Source organism: Drosophila sechellia, chromosome 2R (assembly GCF_004382195.2).
Source record: "Drosophila sechellia strain sech25 chromosome 2R, ASM438219v1, whole genome shotgun sequence".
NCBI classification, from domain to species: domain Eukaryota; kingdom Metazoa; phylum Arthropoda; class Insecta; order Diptera; family Drosophilidae; genus Drosophila; species Drosophila sechellia.
The window spans coordinates 9662252-9685021 of record NC_045950.1 but is presented as its reverse complement, the minus strand read 5'-3'; the positions used below and the strand labels follow the sequence as shown (position 1 = coordinate 9685021).

The 22770-nt window shown below is 43.1% G+C and overlaps 4 protein-coding genes and 1 non-coding gene across 11 annotated transcripts; 3 read left to right on the top strand and 2 right to left on the bottom strand.

Moving 5' to 3' along the window:
- Window positions 1-180: 180 nt before the first annotated feature.
- LOC6609027 (PH domain-containing protein DDB_G0287875) lies at window positions 181-1417 on the bottom strand. Its single transcript, XM_002033695.2, has one exon. It carries the CDS (start codon window positions 1415-1417, stop codon window positions 242-244), a length of 1176 nt encoding a protein of 391 aa, XP_002033731.1. The 3' UTR covers window positions 181-241.
- A 370-nt stretch (window positions 1418-1787) lies between these two features.
- On the bottom strand, window positions 1788-3239 carry LOC6609026 (grpE protein homolog, mitochondrial). The gene is made up of 3 exons (XM_002033694.2): window positions 3060-3239; window positions 2646-2940; window positions 1788-2369 (listed from the first exon to the last, which is right to left on the bottom strand). Exons 1-3 carry the CDS (start codon window positions 3143-3145, stop codon window positions 2109-2111), a joined length of 642 nt encoding a protein of 213 aa, XP_002033730.1. The 5' UTR covers window positions 3146-3239; the 3' UTR covers window positions 1788-2108.
- A 1591-nt stretch (window positions 3240-4830) lies between these two features.
- Window positions 4831-9032, top strand: LOC6609023 (NAD kinase). Of its 4 annotated transcripts, XM_032714325.1 has the most exons (5): window positions 5077-5152; window positions 5237-5308; window positions 7368-7685; window positions 7757-8339; window positions 8394-9032. In XM_032714325.1, exons 3-5 carry the CDS (start codon window positions 7429-7431, stop codon window positions 8679-8681), a joined length of 1128 nt encoding a protein of 375 aa, XP_032570216.1. In that variant the 5' UTR covers window positions 5077-5152; window positions 5237-5308; window positions 7368-7428; the 3' UTR covers window positions 8682-9032. The 4 variants fall into 4 exon arrangements, with proteins under 4 accessions (XP_032570214.1, XP_032570216.1, XP_032570213.1 ...); XM_032714323.1 differs by lacking the exon at window positions 5237-5308 and having other exon boundaries at window positions 4831-5152; XM_032714322.1 differs by lacking the exons at window positions 5077-5152; window positions 5237-5308 and adding an exon at window positions 5871-6604.
- Window positions 9033-9685: 653 nt separating this feature from the next.
- On the top strand, window positions 9686-19564 carry LOC6609021 (NAD kinase). 4 transcript variants are annotated; one of them, XM_002033689.2, is made up of 5 exons: window positions 11785-11926; window positions 14345-14748; window positions 17597-17974; window positions 18088-18745; window positions 18888-19564. In XM_002033689.2, exons 2-5 carry the CDS (start codon window positions 14426-14428, stop codon window positions 19173-19175), a joined length of 1647 nt encoding a protein of 548 aa, XP_002033725.1. In that variant the 5' UTR covers window positions 11785-11926; window positions 14345-14425; the 3' UTR covers window positions 19176-19564. The 4 variants fall into 4 exon arrangements, with proteins under 4 accessions (XP_032570211.1, XP_032570210.1, XP_002033725.1 ...); XM_032714320.1 differs by lacking the exons at window positions 11785-11926; window positions 14345-14748 and adding an exon at window positions 9686-9828; XM_032714319.1 differs by lacking the exons at window positions 11785-11926; window positions 14345-14748 and adding an exon at window positions 10257-10738.
- A 1255-nt stretch (window positions 19565-20819) lies between these two features.
- Window positions 20820-20892, top strand: Trnak-cuu. The gene has a single exon. It is a non-coding gene; the product is annotated as a tRNA-Lys (tRNA).
- The last annotated feature ends 1878 nt before the right edge of the window (window positions 20893-22770 follow it).

Here is a 22770-nt window from a genome sequence, read left to right as displayed (position 1 = left end):
GCATTTTAAAAAATTATTAAAATTACTGTTTTATTGAAGTGAACCTCTCAAATCTGCCATAACCATAATAATATCATATCCATAATGATTTCCAATTTTCTTATGAAATTTCCAATTTAAACATAATAATATAATGTAGTCATATATAATAGAAATATACAATCGAGATCACTAAGCTAGTTGGTTTATATGGAAAATATATTTCATTTGAAATGGTCTTAAGACTAGTCACACATTCCGCCTACTTAAGTGCCTGGGACGCCTCGATCAGCCGCTGGAGATCATCGTTGTTGCTCAGGGCGTGCTGCACGGCCTTGAGCACCTGGGCGTCCATGGCCTGGGTCTGCTCCGGACTGAGTGCCAGGGTGCTCAGGCGCTTGGCAAGTTCCGCAAGCTTGGGTTGCCGCTCCAGAAAGATTTCCACGACTTGGGGCGAGATATTGGCCATTTTGGCCAACTGCTGGATGTGTGGAGGCAGGGTTGAGTATTTGCCCTCCGCATCCTCTTGCATGATCAGCTTGGGCGTGTTGAGATGTGGCTTGGTCACCGGAGCAGGTGTTGTTGTGGTAGTGGTGGTAGTGGTGGTGGTGGTCACCTGGATTGGCTTCGTGGTGGCCAGCGACACGGGACGCAGGGGAATGGGATAGTGATACGGCAGTGGCTGCCTAACCAGGATAGGACGCAGGGGTTTCAAGCCAGCAGGAGGAGGAGCCACAAAGACGGGCTGGAACGTGCCAGTTGGCGGAGCGATCAACGGCGCAGGAGTGGTGGTAGTGGTGACCTGACCAGACCACAGGTTGTACTGCTTCATAAAGTCGCCGAAACGTTGCATTAAACTCAGCTCAGGACGGGAATCTGCTGTGGTGGTGGATTTTTCTTCGGGCATCTCATCGTAGCTAGCATTGCCCGTTGTGTTGTCATCATCATCGTCGTCGTCATCAGCCTTCTCTTGTTCCTCGGCCACATTCTCCTCCTCCGCCTCCTCGAAGTGCAGCGCATCTAGGTACTGTTTCATCAAGGCCAAACCCTCCTCCGTTCCAGTTAGCGTGCGTATGTAATCTATGGTCTCGCTGGCACCATCCGTGCCAATCATCTCACCCAGCTCCTCGAGGCTGGGCAGATCTGTGAGGCCCAGCTTGTTGTGAGCAATGTCCAGGAGATCAGCAGGGTAGCCAGAGGTTGGAGCAGCCGTCGTGGTCGTCGTAGTTGTTGTGGTGGGCTTTATCAGTTTGTAGACCGGCAGGTTGTAGTACAAGGCGTTCTGTAGCTTGGAGTCCATTCTAGGTGGGAATTTTCTATTGATGTCCACTATAATAGCGCTGTCTTGTCCATAAAAACGGGGCAGCATCGACACCCTAGCCTGGATGCACTGCACCATGGCCAAGGACCAGAGAAAACGCATTAGAACACCAATCATTCCGTTCACTTCAAATGTTAAAGGACAACTAACGCATGATAGTTGAAAACCGTTTGAAGTAGACTTTGAACTCTGGCGCAAATCTCGTTTTAGGTAACCCACCATCTGTGCTTCCTCTGAACTCATGGGAACGTGCTGGAAGCCTACCTGCTGGGTCATAGAAAATCACGCATTTCCATTGAATTTTCCACCTACGCGACATGCAGGAATGCGATTACGCTCCGCTACCTGGTTTTTGTTAACAAAAGAAATGGGTTTTCAAGAGGGATTCGAATTTCAAGGGCTAAGGAAAACGGGGAAATCAAAGGAAACTAACAAGAGACCTAGATAAACAGTCTCCAAAAGAGAAATACATATAGAAATATCTTGGTATATTTCAACAAACTAAAACATGTTTTATTATCGTAATTAAACCTTAAAGTGGAACACTCGATGGCCACGCGTGTGGTACAAATTGTGGCCATCAAATCCAGTCACAGATCTCTTAGAAACTAGGAGGAATTCTAAATTCGCAAGCTTTGCCCGAAGGATGCGTTTGTGTTTGTGGGATAGGTTGTATTTACACAGGGTTTACGTACATGAATTTTGCAGCGAAAAACAAATTGCAAACAACTGAGAGACACACGCCATGTAAATTGGTTTATGGGGGGTACTGGGAATTTACACATGCCTCTGGGCAGCCGCATGGCTATCAACACTTCGACACGCCCACCAAGGCCGGGCGTATGCAACGCTCGTGCAGTTTGTAGCCCAGCTTGGTCACCTCCACCACGGTGTTGGCCTCGACGGTCTTGTCCTCCTTCTGGAACAGCGCCTCGTGCTGATTGGGGTCGAACTTCTGGTTGATGGGATCCAGTGGCTCCAGTCCGTGTCGCTTGAACACCTGCAGCAGCGAGGCGCGCGTCATGGTGAGGCCATCGTACAGGTTCTTCAAATCAGCATTGCCGCTGAGCTGCAATAATTAAGATCATTAGTAAGGGTAGCTTTAAAAATCTTAATGCTGTCTATAAAGTCTAAAATAGCTAATAAAACTTTGAATCGAAGAATTCCCTAGAGTTATCCACATATCTCAATTTAAAATACCCGAAGAAATCTAGAAGATTGTAATGTCATCTTCAAGTATTGGCAACAAATAATTACGAAACTCCTATCTCAACCTGTTGAACTTCTTTTCGAGCCCGAAACCTTAAGATACCCAAAAGCACGGCACCTAGCATGTAGTTCGTACCTTATCCTTGGGCACCGCCTGTGTGGCATGTCCCAGGGTGTCCGCCACCTCGAGCAGATCCTTGCAGAAGCTCTGGATGCCGAAGATCTTGGCGTCGCTGATCTGTTTGTTCAGTCGGTTCCTCATGTTTTCGCTGTCGGCGAGCGAACGCTTGTATTTGTCCAGTAGCTCGGCATTCTGCTCCTTGGCGGCGGCCAGTTCCTTGGTGAGTTTCTCCACTTCTGGCGAGGATTCGGTAGCCTTCTGCTCCGCCGTTTCTTCTGGCTGTTTCTCTGTGCTGTACAAACGGAGGGCACTGGTTGTGTGGTAGACGAAGAGGGTGAAACGGGAGGCAATGTTAGAATTACGTGCGAAACGACAAACGTGCGCCCTCATTACGTCACAGATAAGAGGAAGCAATGCGACCGGATTTACCTCATATTCTGGGAAGTGACCGATGACCTCAGGTGGACGAGTCGCCGGCCAAACATTTGCAGAGGTAAAGCTGCCTTTGCTGACATTATGCTTAGCTTTTTCGTACGTTAAATAAACTTATTTCGCTTTTGACGTAAAATCGTCGGCTTCACAGCTCTCCCAACAATCGACTTATGTTCGATAGTTATTTTTATCGATTGCACCCGGTGTTGTTGGCGCTTAGTGTGACCGCAGCGTAGCTGTAGAATGTAACAGTCAAGTCGGATGTAGAAAAGATGTAAGCCTGAATTCATTAATGTAAAAAAGGATTTATTTAAATCCAAAGAAATCAATAAGGAAAGAAATTAATAAGGAAATCAGTGCAAGAAATAAATAAATATTTAAATAGCAACAAAAGTACCAAAATGAGGTCAAAATTCTATGTATTTTACCATTTTACACATTTAACTCCAAAAATGCAATATAATTGCAAAAAATTATTAATAAAAAAATCCCTACTTGAGGAGCAGTAGTTCCTGACACCCCTGAGAATTCACCTTGGTCATAAATGGAAATTTTAAGCGACAAAATATTTCTTATAGAGAATGGACAAATGGAATATGCAAATGGCATATAAAAATGTGAAAATGTGTATCGACATATTGGCAGGCAGGTCCACTTAAAAACCCCACGATCGGTGTTAATGCAAAAATGGGCCTATATTCTTGGCGCTACCTTCGGACATATATTATTAAGAGTGCGCCACCGGCTATTAATCCACGCATAGCTTATAAATCGATCTCTTACCAGATCGGCCACGCCCCGGGGCCGCCAAAATATGGACCGCTCGAAAAAAGTTGCTCTGGAAATGTAAATATCGGGAGGCTCTTAATGAATTCAAAGTACGAGTGTACGAGGCGGGCATAGCATCTATTCAACAACTTACATCTCCGATCGCACTGCCAAGTATTACATATGCGCATGCATTGTATATATTTTGGAAAACGAAGCACGAGAAGTCACTTAGTTGGATCTCGCCACCGGAACAACGAGGTTGTCGTCTTAAAACTCGGTTTTTTTTTTTTCATACTTTTCCAAACAAAAAAAAATGCGTGAGGAGGATCTCCAATTGGCCCTCCAAATGGTGGCAAGTACCTCGGTGTCCAGTTCCCTGGAGGAGGAAAACGATGGAGCGGCAGCCACGTCGCCGGGCAACTCACCCAAGCCATTGAGAAGAGTCCTGGATTTGAGTGAGAGGCGAAAACAATTCAGGTGGGTGGAAAAAAGGGAGCTTAAGTGATAAACATAGTAAACATGTAGTTTTGACTAGTTAGTTTCAGCAGTGTCTATGGTAGATTTCAAATTAAAGAAAGAATCCAAGTGCTATTAATAGCTTTCTTTGCATTAAAAACACATTTAAAAACAATATATTAAATTATATGTTTAGATCTAATTAAAGTTTTTCACACAATGCCAAAAAATAAATACAAAAAAATAAAAACAAATACAAAAAATAAACAACAAAAATGTTTGTTTGAGAGGTTAAAAGCACTCAAAAACACGTACAAATTAGGCTAAAAATATAAACGGTTTTTTCACGTGCCTGACTAATTTGCAATGCCAAGTACACTCCTTTGTCCACATTAATTATGAATGACGAATGCTCTTCTGAATGACGAAGGTTAAGACATCCGTTTGGTTTTTAAATTTCGCGCTTGCTGCCGCGATAGGCCAAGAAATCGATGCTATCGATTATTTAATCGGCCTATTGACAGCCCTAGCCAAAACTTTGACCAGTTTTTTTTTTTGCATCGAAAGAATTCGTTAAAAATCAGTGCGGTATACTGCATTTAAACGGCAAATATAGCACGGCATTCCTCCAGATAGGGCACAGATGTGACCCTGATCTCTCCAAGCATCTGCCGTCATAACAGTGGGATGCCAGCGCCAGAGGACCTAAACTCCTCCGACCAAGAGGAATATTTTTGCACAGAAAAGGACGCCGCTGCCGATGGATGTCATCTGTTGCATGCCCCTGGAACGGTGGATGGAGCAACTGCATCCACCTCGGCTCCGGGACTGGGCGGCAACCACATGACCAGCAGCTGGTGGTGGTAAGGTCCCAATCACCTGCCCGAATTTGTAATCATGCCGTCTTACACACAACTCTTATCGGATTCCCATCTCACATGCAACAGCACAGTGGTGGCCGTACGAATAGGTGCTTTAAGCGATAATTCCATTGCCCTGGCACGCGACTAGCATTCAGTGTATGTTTTGTTTAATTGTTTGTGGTAATATACTGCTATAATCTTTCTATTAATTAAGTAACTATGCTGACATAGATTTTAGGGTAACAGAAATGCTATGATGCTTATAGGGAAGTTTATTAGTTGTTTCTAATATATTTGATGTATATTTGACGGTTTTTGCAAAATAGGCATGTACTAGGTCGTTGTGAGAGTTTTTTGTAAGCATGAATAATTAACCAGTATATTAAGTAAGTTAAGAAACTCATAGATGAACCACTTCACACAATCTTTCCTCGTAAAAGTTGAATAACCCATCTCAAAATGATTTTCTTGATTCTATTTAAACGAAAGAAATTGAAAAGCGATTTGGTCTAGACTTGTGCCAATTTCGGCAATTGATTCGCTTTGATAGCTTCGATGTTATCAATTGAACTGATAATTGATCGCCAAGGCCTCTGCGCCTGCGCTCTGCTAAGTGCGATCTGGATTGGAAACGGGAAGCTGTCATTGGCGCGGAGTAGAAAACCCAGTCCGCTGCGGACCAACGTGGTCAACTCAGGCGCTCAGTTGTTGCTCGCACTCGCGATCGCCCGGTTGACAAATTCAGGGCCCTCCGTCATTTCCATTATGGCCATCAATTTTCCGCCCAGTTGTGCGCAATAATCACTTAAGAAAAATCGTTGGAAAATTATCTATCCCTTGACATAAAGTTAAAGTAAACGAAACAAAAAAAGAGGCGTTTTCTTAAACACTCCATCAGCGTAATGCATTTCTGATTACCAGTTTGTGTGCCGCATTCGCTGATAAAACACTTTCTCTTTTACGGCCGACACATTCACATTTTTTGGGCTCATATTTTGTTGGCTCATCGATGAAAAGTGCGTGGGCGTGTTATTTTTAAAAGCAACCGACTCTTGTGTTGTGAAAACAAAACTCGAACCTTGGTCCCTTTTCCGCTGGCCAAAACAATGCGGTTCAACTGCATTCCATGAGCGCAAGTGTACGAAACTGCATTTTTCGGAGCCATAAAGTGGAGTTACTAGCAGAAATGGCTTTGTCGGACATTGATTTGGCCACCTTGCACGAGAATCGCTTGGAGCAGCGCTGGCACTACGGATTGCCCAATAGCCACCACATATACCATCATGATGGATTCAGTGCTATGACGCGGCTCTGTCTGGAGCGCAATCTGCAAAGGAAAGTGCAGCCGGACCTCAACGGAAACTGTCTGGCACGGGGACGTTCTCGGGAGAATGCCAATGCCATTGATTCGTCGTCAGGTGGTGGTCAACGCAGGCGATCCGGCACCTGGCCGTAAGTGGACAAACAGCTGAAAGGTGCCCCTAGCTATAAGATTGCATGCGAAAAGCATGGAATTCGTAATCCAAATACAAATCGGTACGATGGCGCAATAAGTGCACTGCCAAAAATAGGGTTCCTAGTTCCAAATTCATGTGGAGTAAAGATTTAATGTTCCATGCGCCACTTACCATTCGAACTATTGAAACAATAACTTTTAAATTGACTGGAATGCTGATCTTGTGAATGTAGACATAATATATATAAATAAGTTTCCTTTACAACGTTTAAATGTTTAACATAGCCCCCGTTTTTCTTAGTGCATCTACGAATGCAAGCAGGAAGGGGAATTGGAAATGCGATTCTGGGGAATCGTCTCCCACCAGCTCCCAATGTTTTTCTCTCGACTTCTGTCTGCCTTCGATGTCGCCATTTGCATAAGGTTGATTTACAGTTCAGAGAAGTTAGTCTGCATAGTGCAAAGGTGGAGAAAACAAGCCAAATATTCTGGGAATCCTGTAGAGATATTGAAATATGTTTCCCCTGCGTCCTGATCAGCCGCAGGCGGTTGCCTCGTTTCCGCTCCACAGCTCCTTGAGCATCGAAGAGTTCAACAATGTGAAGTGGGAGGATATAAACGATTGCAACAACAATTGCATTCGGGAGGAGCCAGTTCTAAGACCCAAAACCAATCGACATATTCTAAGGTCTTTAAGGAGCTACATAGGTACTTCATTGTATCCATACTAATTGTCCTGGTTTCCCACTTCCCTTACAGGCGCACTCGCAGCTTGAATGCACCCTCGCCTGTCCAGCAGTTCGGACCATGTGGGCGCATCATGAAAAACTCCGCCATGGTGATGCAGATCCAGGATCCGGCTAGTCAACGTCTTACCTGGTACAAGCCACCACTCACCGTGCTGGTGATCAAGAAGGTCAGCGATGCATCGGTGCTGGCGCCGTTCGTCTACCTGGTGGACTGGCTGCTGCAGGAGAAGAACATGGTCGTTTGGGTGGAGTCGGCCGTGCTGGAGGATGCCCAGCTCAACGAAAATGTGCGATTCAAGGCCATTCGGGATAAGCTAGTGACTTTCAAGTGAGTCTGTGTAATGGTAGAATGTGTGTATATATATATATATATTAATAACCTAACCATTAATCCCACAGAGATGGCCGAGATGATCTGACCGATCGCATAGACTTTATAGTTTGCCTGGGTGGCGATGGCACCCTGCTGTATGCTTCGCTGCTCTTCCAGCAATCTGTGCCTCCCGTCATGGCCTTCCATCTGGGCTCCCTGGGCTTCCTCACACCCTTCCGTTTCGACAACTTCGAGGAGCAGCTCACCAGCGTCCTGGAGGGTCATGCTGCCCTAACGCTTCGCAGTCGTTTGCGCTGCGTCATGCATCGCAGAAGCGATAGGAAACACGAGGCTAAGACTCTGGAGGCAGATCCAGATGGTGAGGCGCGACCTGCAGCCAACAGCATACTGGTGCTCAACGAAGTGGTCATTGATCGTGGTCCCTCGCCCTATCTGAGCAATATTGATCTGTTTCTGGACGGAAAGTATATCACGTCGGTGCAGGGCGATGGTCTGATCGTATCGACGCCCACAGGAAGCACAGCATATGCGGCAGCAGCCGGTGCCTCCATGATCCATCCCTCCGTGCCGGCGATTATGGTGACACCCATCTGCCCGCATTCGCTCAGCTTCCGACCCATTGTGGTGCCAGCAGGAGTGGAGCTGAAGGTTGGTCGCTTTACCCATAACTCTCATAGATTCGTTACTAACATCTGCTTTCAGATATCAGTATCCCCCGAGAGCCGCAACACCTCATGGGTTAGCTTCGATGGACGCAACAGGCAGGAGCTCTTCCATGGCGACAGCCTCCGCGTAACCACCTCCATTTATCCCGTGCCATGCATCTGCGCCCAGGATCAGATATCCGACTGGTTCGCCTCCCTAGCCGACGGACTGCACTGGAATGTGCGCAAGCGACAGAAGTGCCTGGACGAGCTGTCGGATCTGACGGCTTCCGGATCGGAGGACACGCTGGACGAGATTGAGAACATGAAATTGTACGATGTGTAGTGCGTAAGTCCCTGCTGCTATTAGAAACCGTAGGTTAGGGCTTTTAGTTGTAGTTCTAATGCTTCGCCCTCTTTTGCTTAGTGTGTAATTTTTGTAGTATTTTCAAAACAAATTGTTTAAACACATTTGCCAAATGTATGGAAATCATTTTAGTACTTTTACTGTTTAAAACGTCAATATTGTAAATTTCAGCTAGTTAAATATAAATGCAGTTGCAAACTGTAGCAAAAAGTTGTAGAGAGCATTGCTGAATGAATCTCAAATCTTTGAGAATTAACGTTAAAAAGTCCCACTTCTAAAATAATAAGCAATTGAATTATATTACTTAATAAAATAATACCTGTAAATTCAGCTTGTAGTTGCGAATTAATGGAATGTTCCAAACATTTTACCAAATTTAGCTCGAACATAACTTTAAAAAAAACATTGTCAAATTGTGCTGTAGATTAAGCCTGATTGCGAATTGATTGAAATGTGTTCTCCTCCAGCTTCGCCTTGTAGATTTCGCATTAGTGTAGTGCCAGCAAGCACACCCAGATCATCTGGACTGGTTTTAGAGCGCCTCTCCCAGGCCACTTTTTGCATGTTGTTCACCTCGCGACTGTCTTTGGATCCAATCGAATCGGATTGGATTGGATTCACGTGGTTGCCACGCACTTGGGCCTGTCAGAAAGCATTAGTTTGCATCGATTTGGGTGCGAATCGAAAGTGTACGTTGCTATCGCCGATGCTGAGGCTATATGCTTGCGCCCTCAGGCGGTACGAGCCATGTTCATTGCGCGGCTAAAATCTTGGGCCATTGTGTTCATGTGCGCGATCGTGTTTTAGCCGCATGTTTTCGCCTTTTTTGCCCGCCGAACTCAAGGTGTGCGCCCCGTTTTTTTGCGTGTGCGTGCGACAGGTGTGCTATGCGTGCCTATCTGGTCGTGTGAACTGCATAAAATCTGAGCGTAGTTGATGGCGAACGTTGCCAGCGAACGGTTGTAATTAAATATATAGGGAATTGTGCTCAGTTCGAAATGAATCCCCAAGATATGCAGCGGGCGCGGGAAATGGCCAATGGAGACGCCTCTACGCCTGGCAGTTCACCAGCTCCGCTGAGGAAAGCACTGCCCATCAGTTTGCTGGAAAAGCGAACTCAGTTTCGGTAAGTTCTGGCGAAAATGTCCTTGAAGTGCCGGGAGTTTTTCTATTTTAAACTTAAGTAGAGGTGTTATGTCTTTTAATATATCTTCAAATGAAAGAAAGTTGTTAAAAAAAAACTTAGAAATACTTGTATGAAGTGCTTTTGACCAGGAAAATTTAAGTTTTGTTTATAGTTTTAGGAAGCTCTTAATTCATTTATTGTGTGTTACTTTAAATGTACGAATCTATGGTATCTGTGATATACTTATTATTTAAACACATATAAGCCAGTAAACTATAAAACACTTGCTGTTTATTTTTTTTATAAACAATTTTTATAATAAGACAAACAGCAATTTAAACTCTCCCGGCTTAGTGTGACCATAAGGTGATAACTGCTAATATGGGTATTTTACGCTCCGCGCACAACTGCCACACAGACGTGAATTGGTGCAGGAAAAAAACAAATAACATGGAACCATTGAAACTCGCGTTCGGGAAATTGCAAATCAGGAGCTAGTCGTCGCCTAGCCCAGAATCGGGAAGTTGTCCATCGAAAGTGGGTGTCGTCGGCAGGTGCAACGCGTTAGTGGGTCAAGCTGAGGCCAACACAACACAACACTCACATTGGCGCACACATAAGTGCGCAGTCATACATATACACACACATACAGCTATAAGCAGGTGGCCAAAACAATGAAGTCCTCCAGCTCCATAACGGTTAACCCAGTCCCAATGACCACCCCCTCGGCCGCGCAAACGGTGCCGAAGGCCACCCAGTGCAATGGATCCTACCACGACGACCACGACAATCAGCTCCTCCACGTGAACAGCGTACGACAGGGACAAGGAGGCACTGCAGCATCATCAGCACCGGGTCCTGGCCTGAATAACGGCACTGCCAGCGATGACCTCCAGATGCGTATGTGGTGGTAAGTGGGCGGCTCATAGTTATGCCAACATCTGATTGCGGTTTCACGCCAGATCTGGCCTTTTTTTTGCTAGCTGTGGATCAGCTGTTAGGTTTTTGAATGTTAGCTTTGCTGTTTATATTTGCATTTGCTATATTGATCCCTCTGTAAAACTGTTAACTTAACAGATGTTTAAGTTATTGCTAGTTATTTAAAATCAGTTAGTTAGTTTGAATACTATATATGAAACAATGGAATAAAATTCTTTTACACTTGCGGAACATCACATTTCGAACTTAGAGGTTTGGTTTAAAAACAAAAACAAAACTTAATTACAAACGAAGACGAAATTTGAATTGTTATCAAATAAGTACAGCCCTGTTTTTCACAGCAGAGGAAATGTACCACCTACGTATACTATGTACATGCAGTATATAGTGAATTGTTGGCAATCAATTAGAGCTGGCGGGAAAATGCTTGGCTCTCGAGTGGCCCACACATGTTGTTTGGGTTCGTAATTTTCTGCGAATTTTAACTGCTGTTAACACGTGTGACGAATGTGTGACATGTTCCAGATGCAGGCCACTAAAATTGATTTTCTGCACTTAATTTTCGATTTTGTAGCTCACTTTTAGACATTTTCGAAAAGTATAGGTTTAAAGCTTCTGCTAACTTTTCGACAAGTAATAATAATAATTTCGTGCTTAGATTGTTGTTGTGTGAACGGAATTACGCGCTGACTGCATGCATCAATAATATTTTTGTGGGATTTTGATAGCAGCAATTAAACAGCCACTGGCCGCTGATTACATTTACATAACAGTGAGAGCACCTGTTGCTCTTAAGCATACATACATATTATGTATATGTACATACATACATACATGCATGTATATGCATGACGCGTGGCTGCGCTCAGCTGATTTCCAACCAGCGATGTCCGGCGAAAACCCGCCAAGCGATCTGGCCGTTCATTGTTTACAATCGCTCGGCTCGCGTACTTTTATTTTCGAATCGGAATCGCGCACAAATCGTCCAATTTAATCACCTTTTCGGCGTCGCAGCTCAAGCTCAGTTATCGCATATTCACCGGACAGCACGGTCGTGTTCGCTCTCAAACTCAAACTCACCTGTCGATCGTGGAACGTCGATTTGTCGATCGCTTTTCGACTCGGTCGTTTACCTAACTTACCCGCTTGCCGATCGCTGGTCAGTTTAAATGTTTAAGCCGCCGGAGTGCTGGAAGCTTCGCCTTGGCTCGAGCTAGTGCTAAGGAGAAAATAAAACAGATTATATAACGTGTAATTAGAGCACTTTGTTGGCAGCCACTAGTTAACGTTAACGTTAGCGTTGTTTTCTAGCGCACACATGACTTGGCATTTCTGGGCTCCGAGGCCCAAGCCCACTTTCGATTTCCTTCTACGGTCAGCAGTCAGCTGGCTAGCAATACATCTATCTACAGATACACAATCTTGCAGATACAATCTTGCAGATACAATCTTGCAGATACAATTCTTGCTGACTTTGCTAGATGGCTCTGCACCAAATTCAGCTCAGTCTGAAGAATCCACTCAAGAACTGGAGGTCACATTATACAATTCGCGTTCTCAGTTTAGTTGCTTAATAAAAGCTTATCATCTCAAATAAGTTGCTATCGTTAAATGTTGCTACTTTATTTAAAAACTTACGCTTGTACGTAATTAAAGTCAAATTTGAGTAGAAGATCATAGTTCCTTTTCCATTGAGTCCAATCTACTACAGATCATAAAGAATTTAGTAACCTTGATGAATTATTGTTAAAGTGAAAATTGCTTGTTAATTGTATAATAATCTATGCAAAGCAATTTCCCCCACTGAGTACATTTTAATAACAAACAAAGGTTGCACGTGTACTACGAGTATGAAAGTTCAGGTTTAGTACCTGCATTTGCAACTTTGGAACCTACATATATGAATTCATGACGAAAGGCGTCATTTGAATTATGTATATCATGGCAAACCCGTGTTGACATGTGGACACGTTGTGGCCAAGTGGTTCCACTAATCCGTAGGTGCAGTTCCCTTGTCCACTCGCCGATCCATTCAATGATAATCGCTGCACTTAGTCGATGCCGCTGCGCATTTCGCTGCTCGGTTTGTCCGTTTATTGATTAATTAATTTGTGCTCGCCGCCTATTTTGTTTCAGTTTTCTTTGTATAAGTCATGCCCATAAGTCATTTATAATTCGCTTTATGTTCGCCTCTATTGTCATAGTCCGATTACTACGGATGTAACCGGTGATATAGTGATATAGCGACTAGGGGCTGGTGCGGCTTGTGCCTTCCTTTGTTTGTTTGTTTGACTTACAGAAGCGTTTCAATGACTTGTGCTTACTTATTGCTTCCTGATCTGGGTAAAAATAGAAGAGCGGGCGGGCTTTGGATCACGCGATGCTATCACTTGGGTTATGCAATCTAATAACTATATAGTTAATTAGAATTTCAAATGCGAGTGATCACTGGATTGAAACGAGCGGGATGATTAGATTGTTGATGATGATTAGTAGTGGCAATTCTTTATAAAATCAATTGAAGAATTCTATTTCCCAAGTTCTCTCTGTACTTCCAAGCTCCAAGAAGACCTTCACAGGTACTTCCTCTGTCTGTTAAGACCTCCATCTTATCAGGCACTCAACAGAATCTTGCGGCGACCTCTGTTAATGAACTGCTGATGGGGCACTTTCGGAAAGAAACCGCAAAGATGGGAATCTTCAAGCTGATCGCACACACAGGTCACGATTTCTAGATTAATGGCTGGCGATACTGTTATGCCCAAGTGGGTTGTTGTTTTCCAAAGAGCTGCAGAGGAGACTGTTTAATTGTGGTCCAAGTGGACGTATTCGGAGTTTTTTTTTTTGGCTTGTTCAAAGGTTGTTGACCAAAACGCAAACGCGATCACGAACAAAAAAGATTTAATTATATTTCTCGTTATAAAGCTAACTGTGCTTGTTTAGTACGTCCGAGTTATTTTTTCGTGCGGCTTTGCCAGCGGATTTCTTGCCAATTGATTTATACTTGACATCGTTATTTGGTGCTGGCGATAAAAGTTGGCCAAGTCCAAATCCCGCCAAACCGCCCCAATCCCCCGCTGACGGAAGCTGGCTAATGACGCATTTAGGCCTTGTGCCGCTCCTTTCTAGCCATCTCTTAATGGCTCGCATCTCCCTCGATTTGGATGGCACTTGCGTCAAAGCCGGAACTACGTTGCTGGTCCGTTAGGTTGGCCAAATATAAAATAAAAGCAGCCAAAACAAACTATTCGATTGCTAATAACAAATTTATTTTGCACAAATTTCAAAAGAAACACAAAACCGGTTCGAATACGAAAACCCCAAAAAACAAAACTGATCGTTTTTGTTTATCAACTTTTACCACGCGCCACAGCAGTTACCGTTTTTATATCCCACAAAAGTGTATTGCATTCTTTTGTTACCAAAACTCTTAGCTTGGTTAACACCTCCAGCTAAAGGGAGCAAGGTTAACTAGGCTATTTACCATTGGCTCAAAATCAGGGCCATTTCAAGGGTGTGAGCTTCCAAGAAATGCCAAGCGAAATGTTTACCTGAATTTTCCAATCCAAATTTGTAGTGGCAAAATGTTTTAGCAACGCGAATCTCCTCTGAACGTTTTGAGGGATATTGAATAATCCAGCAATCAAAAGACTTGAACATGACGTGCCTGTCGGACATTGACCTGGCCACCCTGCACCAGCATCGTCTGGAGGAGATCTTCAGCTATAAGCTGGCTTGGAGTGGCACTGGCCACCAGCAGACCCAGTACAATGATCTCCTCGTCCGCCACAATGCCTCGCTAAAGCGGCAGAGAATCATCCAGCATGCGGCCAATACGGCCAGCACAAGGGCCAAGGATGAAGCATTCACGGATGATTGTGTGGCCACCAGTCCAGGAAACAATCAGGCCAAATCCGAACAGGATCCGGATGACGGCTACTTCGATTCCACGACACGACGCACGCGTAGTGGCACTTGGCCGTAAGTAATCCCAACTAACCCAGTTCACGGCAACACCGAAAAAATCCTGATAAGCAAAAGACAGAAACTAGAACAGTCAAACAAAAATAGTTATGAACTAGATAAAACTAAGAATATGATTCACAATTTAAATAAAAAACTGAAAGCCAAATTAGCTTAAGAATGGCAACGTATAAAAGCTAAAAGAAAGGTTTAAATCCACCAGGAATATTTTTTTAACAAAGTGAAACTTGGCTTATTTTTTTTATTGGTATAAGCTGACTTAAAAACCAAGTAATATTAACCCCATATATTTTGTTTTACTTCATGATCTCGAATTTTTTATATATTTTTATAATGAGGTCTTAAAATACATTTAATTACTAACAATTAGACCTTGAGTTCTAGAAATAACTCTCAGCCAACAAATTATTTTCGATATAAACAAATTATTGAGAAGCAGAAAAAAACCAATTATAAGAAAAAGAACAAAAAATACAATTAATTAATCATAGATGATGTATTTTTGCTCAGTGGGGTTTGTCTGAAAGTTATCAGGTCGTGCAGCATTTGTTCGCGGCATGTCCGCGATAAGAAGTGTAGCTCTGTAATCAAGTGTTTACCATGTTGTTGGTGCTTATCAGGTGTGAGAAGTGTGTGGTGTGCATTTAGGCGCTTATTGTTTACACATATCAAATCGGTTAATAGTACACATCAAACTTAGTATCAATTTCACAACGGATACTTTCCTATCAGCATGATTAGGCGAACTGTTATCAGTAAATTAGTTCTTTTGGGCTGCATTTGAAATCACGTATTTCTTAGTTAATTCATACAGGTAAACAAGTCCTTGACCTTTCTGCATAGTTCAGCGTTTGCTGCTGCGTGTTTTCATATTTCCATTATTTTTTTGGCCACTTAAAAACGAGTTTGTTAACACCTCGATCATTGGTACTACGTTGGCGCCGTCTGTTAATTTATGTGTAGGTTTTTTTTTCTCTTTGACAGCTACTATTTTTTTACAGTTTGTTTCGAAGAACTTGAGATGCCAGTTAGATTCGAAATCGGTGCCAGTTTGTGCTCGGCGCCGGTCATAAACCAAGAGCAACAGGTAGGCAGACAGACAAGCTTACATACAATATTGAAATATATTCAAATCGGAACGAAATCGGAGTGACAGTCGCTCGTGACCGATTCGCCGTGCCGAAATCCAAAGGTGTGCAGGTCAGGTGGCTTTAACCGCATTTGCATGGCTTGTCTGGACGGCAAATCGATTATTCATACATATGTATGTGTGTACATATAGTAGACCCCTCATTAAAGCCCTCGGGAAATTGAAAATGAACCGGACTTGGCGTTTACGATATGCCAGTGATTTAACGAATTTTAAAACATTGTCATGCTGACGTCCCATGGGCAATTACGTGTCTTCTTGTGCCGATCGATTCTCTAGCCTGGAAATTAAGTTTAGTCTGTATCTAGTAGCGATCGAACGAGTGCGTTTAACGGGCATTCACTGTGCAGCATGTCGCGTAAGTTAAGAAATGAATGTGAATTTCCACAGAAGTCGTTATCATGATTAAGTCGTTGGAGAAACAAGATCACATTCTGTCACCAAATCCTCCTGCCTCAGAACGTATGCGTCATCTTAACGTAATTTCCTTGACGGGCTCCTTTCGCTCAAGTTTTTTGTCGTTGCGCCTTGTCTTTAAGTGAGTCAGTACGTATTTTTATAATCACAATGGCACTATGTCCGTGATTGATTGATCAAAAAAGTGCAATGCGATTAAATTATGTTATTGATGAAGAATGATGTGTACTGTATCAAAAAAAAAAAAAAAAAAAAAAAAAAATGATTAAAATATAGTATTAGCACTTTGCATTATATTATCTTACTGTTGGTGCTTTGTGATGCTTCCTAACGATCAGAATGCTTGATTTATGGAAAAAGGTAATGTGTAGCGATTTTTTTTATTTACAGATATTTTAATATTAATAATACAAACCAACGATTTTATACATTTCTTCAAAATATGAAATTTAGCTAGAGCGAATATCTCTTCCATTTTCCTTAAATACTAAGATTAATTAATTAAATTTCCAAACCCAATGCATCCCACTGTTCAGCATCCACGACGTCCATGGTGCAGTGGTCCAATTCCTGCTAGTCTATCTCTATCTCACGGCTCATTGGTTTACTCTTCTCTCTCTGCCAGCTTTGTGGCTCTTTGTGCTGAGTCACTGCGAATTAGCACATCAATCAAACCCGTTAGCAGCACCCCCGCACACTCACACTCACACACTCGCACGCACAAAGTTCCACAGCAGAATCTCAGCATTGCTCTTGCTCCACCATTTCCATTTCCGCTCTCTTCGTGTTCTCTTTCGCGCTCTTCCGCTCTCTGTTGGCATGTGCAATTCCTGTTTGTTTGGGCCGCAGAATCAACAAGTTTATTTGCGCTGCTACGTGTTGTTGTAATGAAAACAAAAATATAAATTCGTTATACACATACCTTTATTTTGTGTTTTCGAACACCAAATTGGCCTGTCAGTGATTTTGTAACCTTCGAACGAGCAGCAGTCGCGCTCGCATCGGAATTCCCAACAAGTTTGTGCGCGGAGCACTACGTACCTGTCTATAAACGGATAATAAAAAGGGCGTGACCATCCAAAATAGCTAAGAACTTGGCGTTATGCAGCACCAAAAGTTAAGACTAGCTTCGGCCATGCAGCGCCAGATTTCCGAGGCTGAGGAGCAACAGGTGACCCCAGGGGCGCCCGATCCGCGTATTTTGAGGTGTACTCGTAGTGGCAAACCTTCTTTGTGCATCTGATCTTTAATGTGTTTCTTCTCTTTGAATATTTCCAGGCGCACTAGAAGTCTGAATGCTCCGTCGCCATTCCAGCATTTCGGGCCATGTGGTCGCATTATGAAGAACTCCGCCATGGTGATGCAGATTCAGGATCCGGCCAGCCAGCGTTTGACCTGGTACAAGCCACCTCTCACCGTGCTCGTGATCAAAAAGAAGGACTCCCAGGTCCTGCCGCCCTTCGTCCAGCTGGTGGAGTGGCTGGTGCAGGAGAAGCACATGGTCGTCTGGGTGGAGTCTGCCGTCCTTGAGGACAAGCTGCTGCGGGATGACGTTAAGCTGGAGCAGGAGAGCTCCAAGTTCCAAAAAGTGCACGCACAGTATGCCGGAGTAAGAGCGCGTTTCCTGCAACTCCGTGAAAAGCTAGTGACTTTTAAGTGAGTACAATTACGTAGCTAATTTGAGTTTATTAAGTTTTTCATTGCACCAACAAATGAGATTAGTTTTCTTGGAAGAATTAAGCTTATAAATTCAATTTTCGAATCCGCAGAGATGGCCGCGATGACCTGACCGATCGGATTGACTTTATCGTCTGCCTGGGAGGCGATGGCACTCTGCTGTACGCCTCCCAGCTGTTCCAGCAATCTGTCCCACCGGTGATGGCCTTCTATCTGGGCTCCCTTGGGTTTCTTACGCCCTTCCAGTGCGACAACTTCCAGGAACAGGTGACCAATGTCCTGGAGGGTCATGCTGCTCTAACGCTACGTAGTCGCCTGCGCTGCTCCATCCACCGCAAGGGCGAACGCCGCAAGGAATCGCTGCTCCACTCGGTGGGTGGTAATCTCCTGATACCGGGTTTCCACAGGCAGCTCAACTATGTGGAGCTCAACAACGGACAAACAGGAAAAGCTGGCTGCAATAATAACAATGGCCACAACAATAGCATCCTGGTGCTCAACGAGGTGGTCATCAACCGAGGACCCTCGCCGTACCTGAGCAACATTGATATCTTCTTGGACGGCAAATACATTACGTCGGTGCAGGGCGATGGCCTGATCGTATCGACGCCCACGGGAAGCACAGCATATGCGGCAGCAGCCGGTGCCTCCATGATCCATCCCTCCGTGCCGGCCATTTTGGTGACGCCCATTTGCCCGCACTCGCTGAGCTTCAGGCCCATTGTGGTGCCCGCCGGAGTAGAGCTAAAGGTGAGTTTGCTTATAATTAAATCCGCCACTTTACAAATTGAATTTTTCATTTTCAATTAAGAAACTTTTTATGACATCGAAGCTTATGTGGACTTTGGCTGTTTAGATCGCGACAACTAATAGCTTTCCCTTGACCTTGCAGATATCGATTTCACCTGATAGCCGCAACACCTCACGCGTCTCCTTCGACGGACGCAACGACCAGGAGCTGAACCATGGGGACAGCCTGCGAGTCACCACCTCAATCTATCCCGTGCCCAGCATTTGCTCCCAGGACCAAATCTCCGATTGGTTTGACTCCCTCGCCGAGGGTCTGCACTGGAATGTCCGCAAGCGGCAGAAGTGCCTTGATGAGCTGTCGGACTTGACCGCTTCGGGGTCGGAGGACACGCTAGATGAGTTTGACAATCTTCAGATCTACGATGCGTAATGGCAACCAAACCCAATCGCCGTTTGTTAGCGTGGCCAATTAGACTAGTTGTAGTCGTAGTTTATAGGGCTTGTGTGCTAGTGTGCAATTTGGTAGGCTTAATTATGTAGGGAAAATACTCTGTTGTACTATATACACGTTAAGTCGCTTGGTTGAAATGTTAAATGTTAATTGATTCCGATCGCAATGTTTGCTTAAGCTAGACCTATTCTGTTGATTCTTGTGAACAAAAAAAAACACAGCTTACGCGTAGCTCTTAAGTTTTTATTATTACATAACATACGACTAATTGCGTCGAGTGCTAAGTACTTAAGTTGACTCGCGTTATCTGTACAATTCGATGGAGGTAATAAAAACTGTATTATTTACTTAAAGCGCCACAAAATCCATTCCACTTGTGTTTCTTTTTTTGGTTTTGTTTTCGCGCAACAGGCAAATAAAAATGCAATTAACTAGATAAGTAGAGGGTGGAATGGCCGGAACAGTAGCCATCCATCCGCAAGGACACTTAAGACGACAAGGCTCTTGTAGAAGGGGAACTAATGGCTCGGCAATTGGTCAATGTCCAGGTTGCTAACTGAGAAGATGGATGGAGTGCAGAAGGGAGTGCACATTAATCATAAAATCACCAAAGGATTCTAAGTTAGAAAATGTAACGGATTAAATATGGTCATCAGATTATGACCAAGTACATCTTTATATTGCTTTGGATTGGCAATTATTTATTTGCTGCGCCTAAAAGTATGTCATCGTTCATTGTTTGCACAATGGTGAATGATTTTAATACTGTAGCTGACCGAAAAAAGTTTCTTTCCAACGATTTCTTAAGTGTAAAAGCCACACGATAAATCAAAAGCATAAAATAAAAGCTGGCAATAAATGTGACTATAAGTGTCCCTTGCGACCACACCCTCTAAATGCTCGTGCGAGTGTGTGTACGTGCGAAGTGCGTTTATTATCAATTTTCACGCTTTTCCTCGACGCCTTTCCACTTGCTCACTTGGCGAGCAACAAGTGAGAAGCCGAGTGATGTCCACAGCTTCCTACAGCTTCGGCATTTTCCTCTGATTGGCGGATAAAAGCAATGCGTATTTTTCGAGCCATCCGATTGGTCGTCCTTGGCCACGCCTTCTTTTCGGACACTGCGCAGGACTAGTCATCTGCCTCAATTATATGCTTGTGGTTCCTCAAAGTGAAAGAAACGGCTGAAAGCACATTAATTTAATTTTTCTTTTATTCGTTAGCCGTCTTAAATGGTTTGCTCTATATTCTGGCCTAAACCCGCTTAATCGGGTCAAATAGAAACCGCATTTATTAAAATGCATTCTATTAAAATAAGTTAAAGAAATTGAAGAACATCTATATTTTCGGCATCGACAACTTACTCAAGTTGTAGGATACTATATTATAAATTATTAGGAATCAATATTTTTGTAACATTCAAAAAGTACCAAATGTGTAGGATATTATAAATTAAAAAGGATTCTTTCTTGTTTTATAGTTTTCTCTCTATAATTTTCAAACATTCTAAGTTTTAAGAATATTTTTAGAATCCTTTTACAAAATGATCTTTCTGAGCATTCTATAAATATCTTCTTACCATAGCGTACTGCTTATGAGTTATCTGCCCAAAAAGTTGTAAGTGCCCGGCTAGCTCAGTCGGTAGAGCATGAGACTCTTAATCTCAGGGTCGTGGGTTCGAGCCCCACGTTGGGCGAAACACTTTTTTATAATTGATTTTATTACATTTTTGTTTAATATAAGTTTAAATATTTTATTCATACTAATAAACGTAAAATATTAAAAATAAAACCTATATTTTAGATCTACGTTTAATTTTTTAATAATTAAAAATACTTTACCCAATTCAAACAGAAACCCTTCAATGAGCCAGTCAGCTATTCACTTTCACTAGCAAGCAAGAAAAATTCCATTCAGCATAGCCAAATCCTTTTCATTCGGCTGGAATATAAAAACGCAATAATAAATTCAAAATATTTGCGGAATTTTCTAATGAAGTCGGGCTCGTTCTCCACTAAGACAAATGCCGAGCGTAAAAGGCGAACTGAACTATGCGAAAGCAGGAGGAGAAGCAGCTCCTCGAGCTTCCGATGCTGCTGAAGATGATGTGGCACGTGTTGATATTCCAATTGAATGCCACCAAATATGCGGCACCCACACAGGACTCGGCGTATCATCCCCCGACCATGGGGAATCGGAAAATATATCTCCACCACAGACATACCCACACGAACCGGGTGACATTTGAACTTTGGCCGGGGAATTACTGGCACTCGTCCTTTTAAATAGATTTCGCAAATGCTAATGACAGCTCGAGCTCGAGGATTGTGTGTAGCATTTCAAAACAAAAGGAAATTAAACATTTGCGGCCGAATGGGTTTTCCGGTTTCCGTTTTCCCTCCACTCTTTATTCTCGATTGTGATAAAAACTTGACCACCACAGAGGCCAGAGATTTCCATCGGAATGACCCGCATCAGTTCTAGAGGCACATTTGTCATCGATTTAACCCCCAAACATATAGAGCATATGAAGTTAAGCTGTCATATGTGGCCAATTCAATTTGTCAGGCTCACAAAAAATCTGAAACGTTCCTTTTTAGCCCCATTTTAATCCGCTCCCAAAAGCATTTCTGCATTTATTGTATTATTTAATGCCATCAGTCCTGGTCGATTTCTAGTCCATTAACTTTGAAGTTATTTTGGCGTCGCCACTTTAACACTTCGATGGAACTCTCCACCTTTTTTTTATAGCTCCATTGTAGTTGTTGCCCCCAATGCTATTTTCCCCCGATTTTCCATCCAAGACTTTTACACAAAGCATGTGCTTGAAATCGATTTGTGAGTGGCAAGGTTTCGTATTGGTTTTCTTTTTAGGTTCAGGAAAATGTCTTTAGTTTGCGGCATGCAATTAAAGGCTGAGTTACTTAAGTATAGTTTGTGTTCATCTAGAAATAAGTTAAATTAAATGGATGTTTTAGTTGAAAATATTTATTGTAAACAACTTCATATCTACAAGTGCAATTTGATTTTAATTCATAAGTAAGTTCCACAGCTGCTTATACATTTGAATATTTTTCATTTCTCATTCAAGGTCACCAAACTGTTTAAATGATCGAATTTTTATTCTAAATAAAACCAGATGCTGGTGCTAAATAACTTATACCCATTAACATAAATTACCCTATTTTCCCCCTTATTAATTTGTTAAGACTTCAAAGATGTTGGTGTTTTTTCTTTAATCAAGGTAATACCCATACCCATTTTGAACCGCTTAAGCCGCTTAATCTGTTTATGTTTTTTATACCATCCACTCTACACATTTTATTTCAGTTCGTTGCGGATGCCTGGTTAAATATCTTGACTTCTATATGCAAATTTTGGACCCTAGACGTGATCGCCAAAGCTACACCATCATCGTTAATGCTTATAAATATTTCTGGGCCAGTCAACCGAAGCCACCGGTGGCTTCTGCCTCTTACCCAATCTTCGGTTCAGTCGCGTGTCGTTTTCCAATCGCAGCGGTCTTTGTATCTGCGCATCCGTATCTTTATCTGACTTTTGCCATTCTTCGCGT

What these genes read in the sequence shown, in the direction of transcription:
- LOC6609027 (XM_002033695.2), bottom strand. Translation starts at nt 1,417, where the DNA reads ATGATTGGTGTTCTAATGCGTTTTCTCTGGTCCTTGGCCATGGTGCAG.
- LOC6609026 (XM_002033694.2), bottom strand. Translation starts at nt 3,145, where the DNA reads ATGTCAGCAAAGGCAGCTTTACCTCTGCAAATGTTTGGCCGGCGACTC. An exon ending in GTCACTTCCCAGAATATGAG is followed by an intron (nt 2,941 to 3,059) that starts GTAAATCCGGTC and finishes CCACACAACCAG; the next exon opens with TGCCCTCCGTTTGTACAGCA. An exon ending in AGGCGGTGCCCAAGGATAAG is followed by an intron (nt 2,370 to 2,645) that starts GTACGAACTACA and finishes TAATTATTGCAG; the next exon opens with CTCAGCGGCAATGCTGATTT.
- LOC6609023 (XM_032714322.1), top strand. Translation starts at nt 6,279, where the DNA reads ATGAGCGCAAGTGTACGAAACTGCATTTTTCGGAGCCATAAAGTGGAG. An exon ending in GATAAGCTAGTGACTTTCAA is followed by an intron (nt 7,686 to 7,756) that starts GTGAGTCTGTGT and finishes TTAATCCCACAG; the next exon opens with AGATGGCCGAGATGATCTGA. An exon ending in CAGCAGGAGTGGAGCTGAAG is followed by an intron (nt 8,340 to 8,393) that starts GTTGGTCGCTTT and finishes ATCTGCTTTCAG; the next exon opens with ATATCAGTATCCCCCGAGAG.
- LOC6609021 (XM_002033689.2), top strand. Translation starts at nt 14,426, where the DNA reads ATGACGTGCCTGTCGGACATTGACCTGGCCACCCTGCACCAGCATCGT. An exon ending in ACGCGTAGTGGCACTTGGCC is followed by an intron (nt 14,749 to 17,596) that starts GTAAGTAATCCC and finishes GAATATTTCCAG; the next exon opens with GCGCACTAGAAGTCTGAATG. An exon ending in GAAAAGCTAGTGACTTTTAA is followed by an intron (nt 17,975 to 18,087) that starts GTGAGTACAATT and finishes TCGAATCCGCAG; the next exon opens with AGATGGCCGCGATGACCTGA.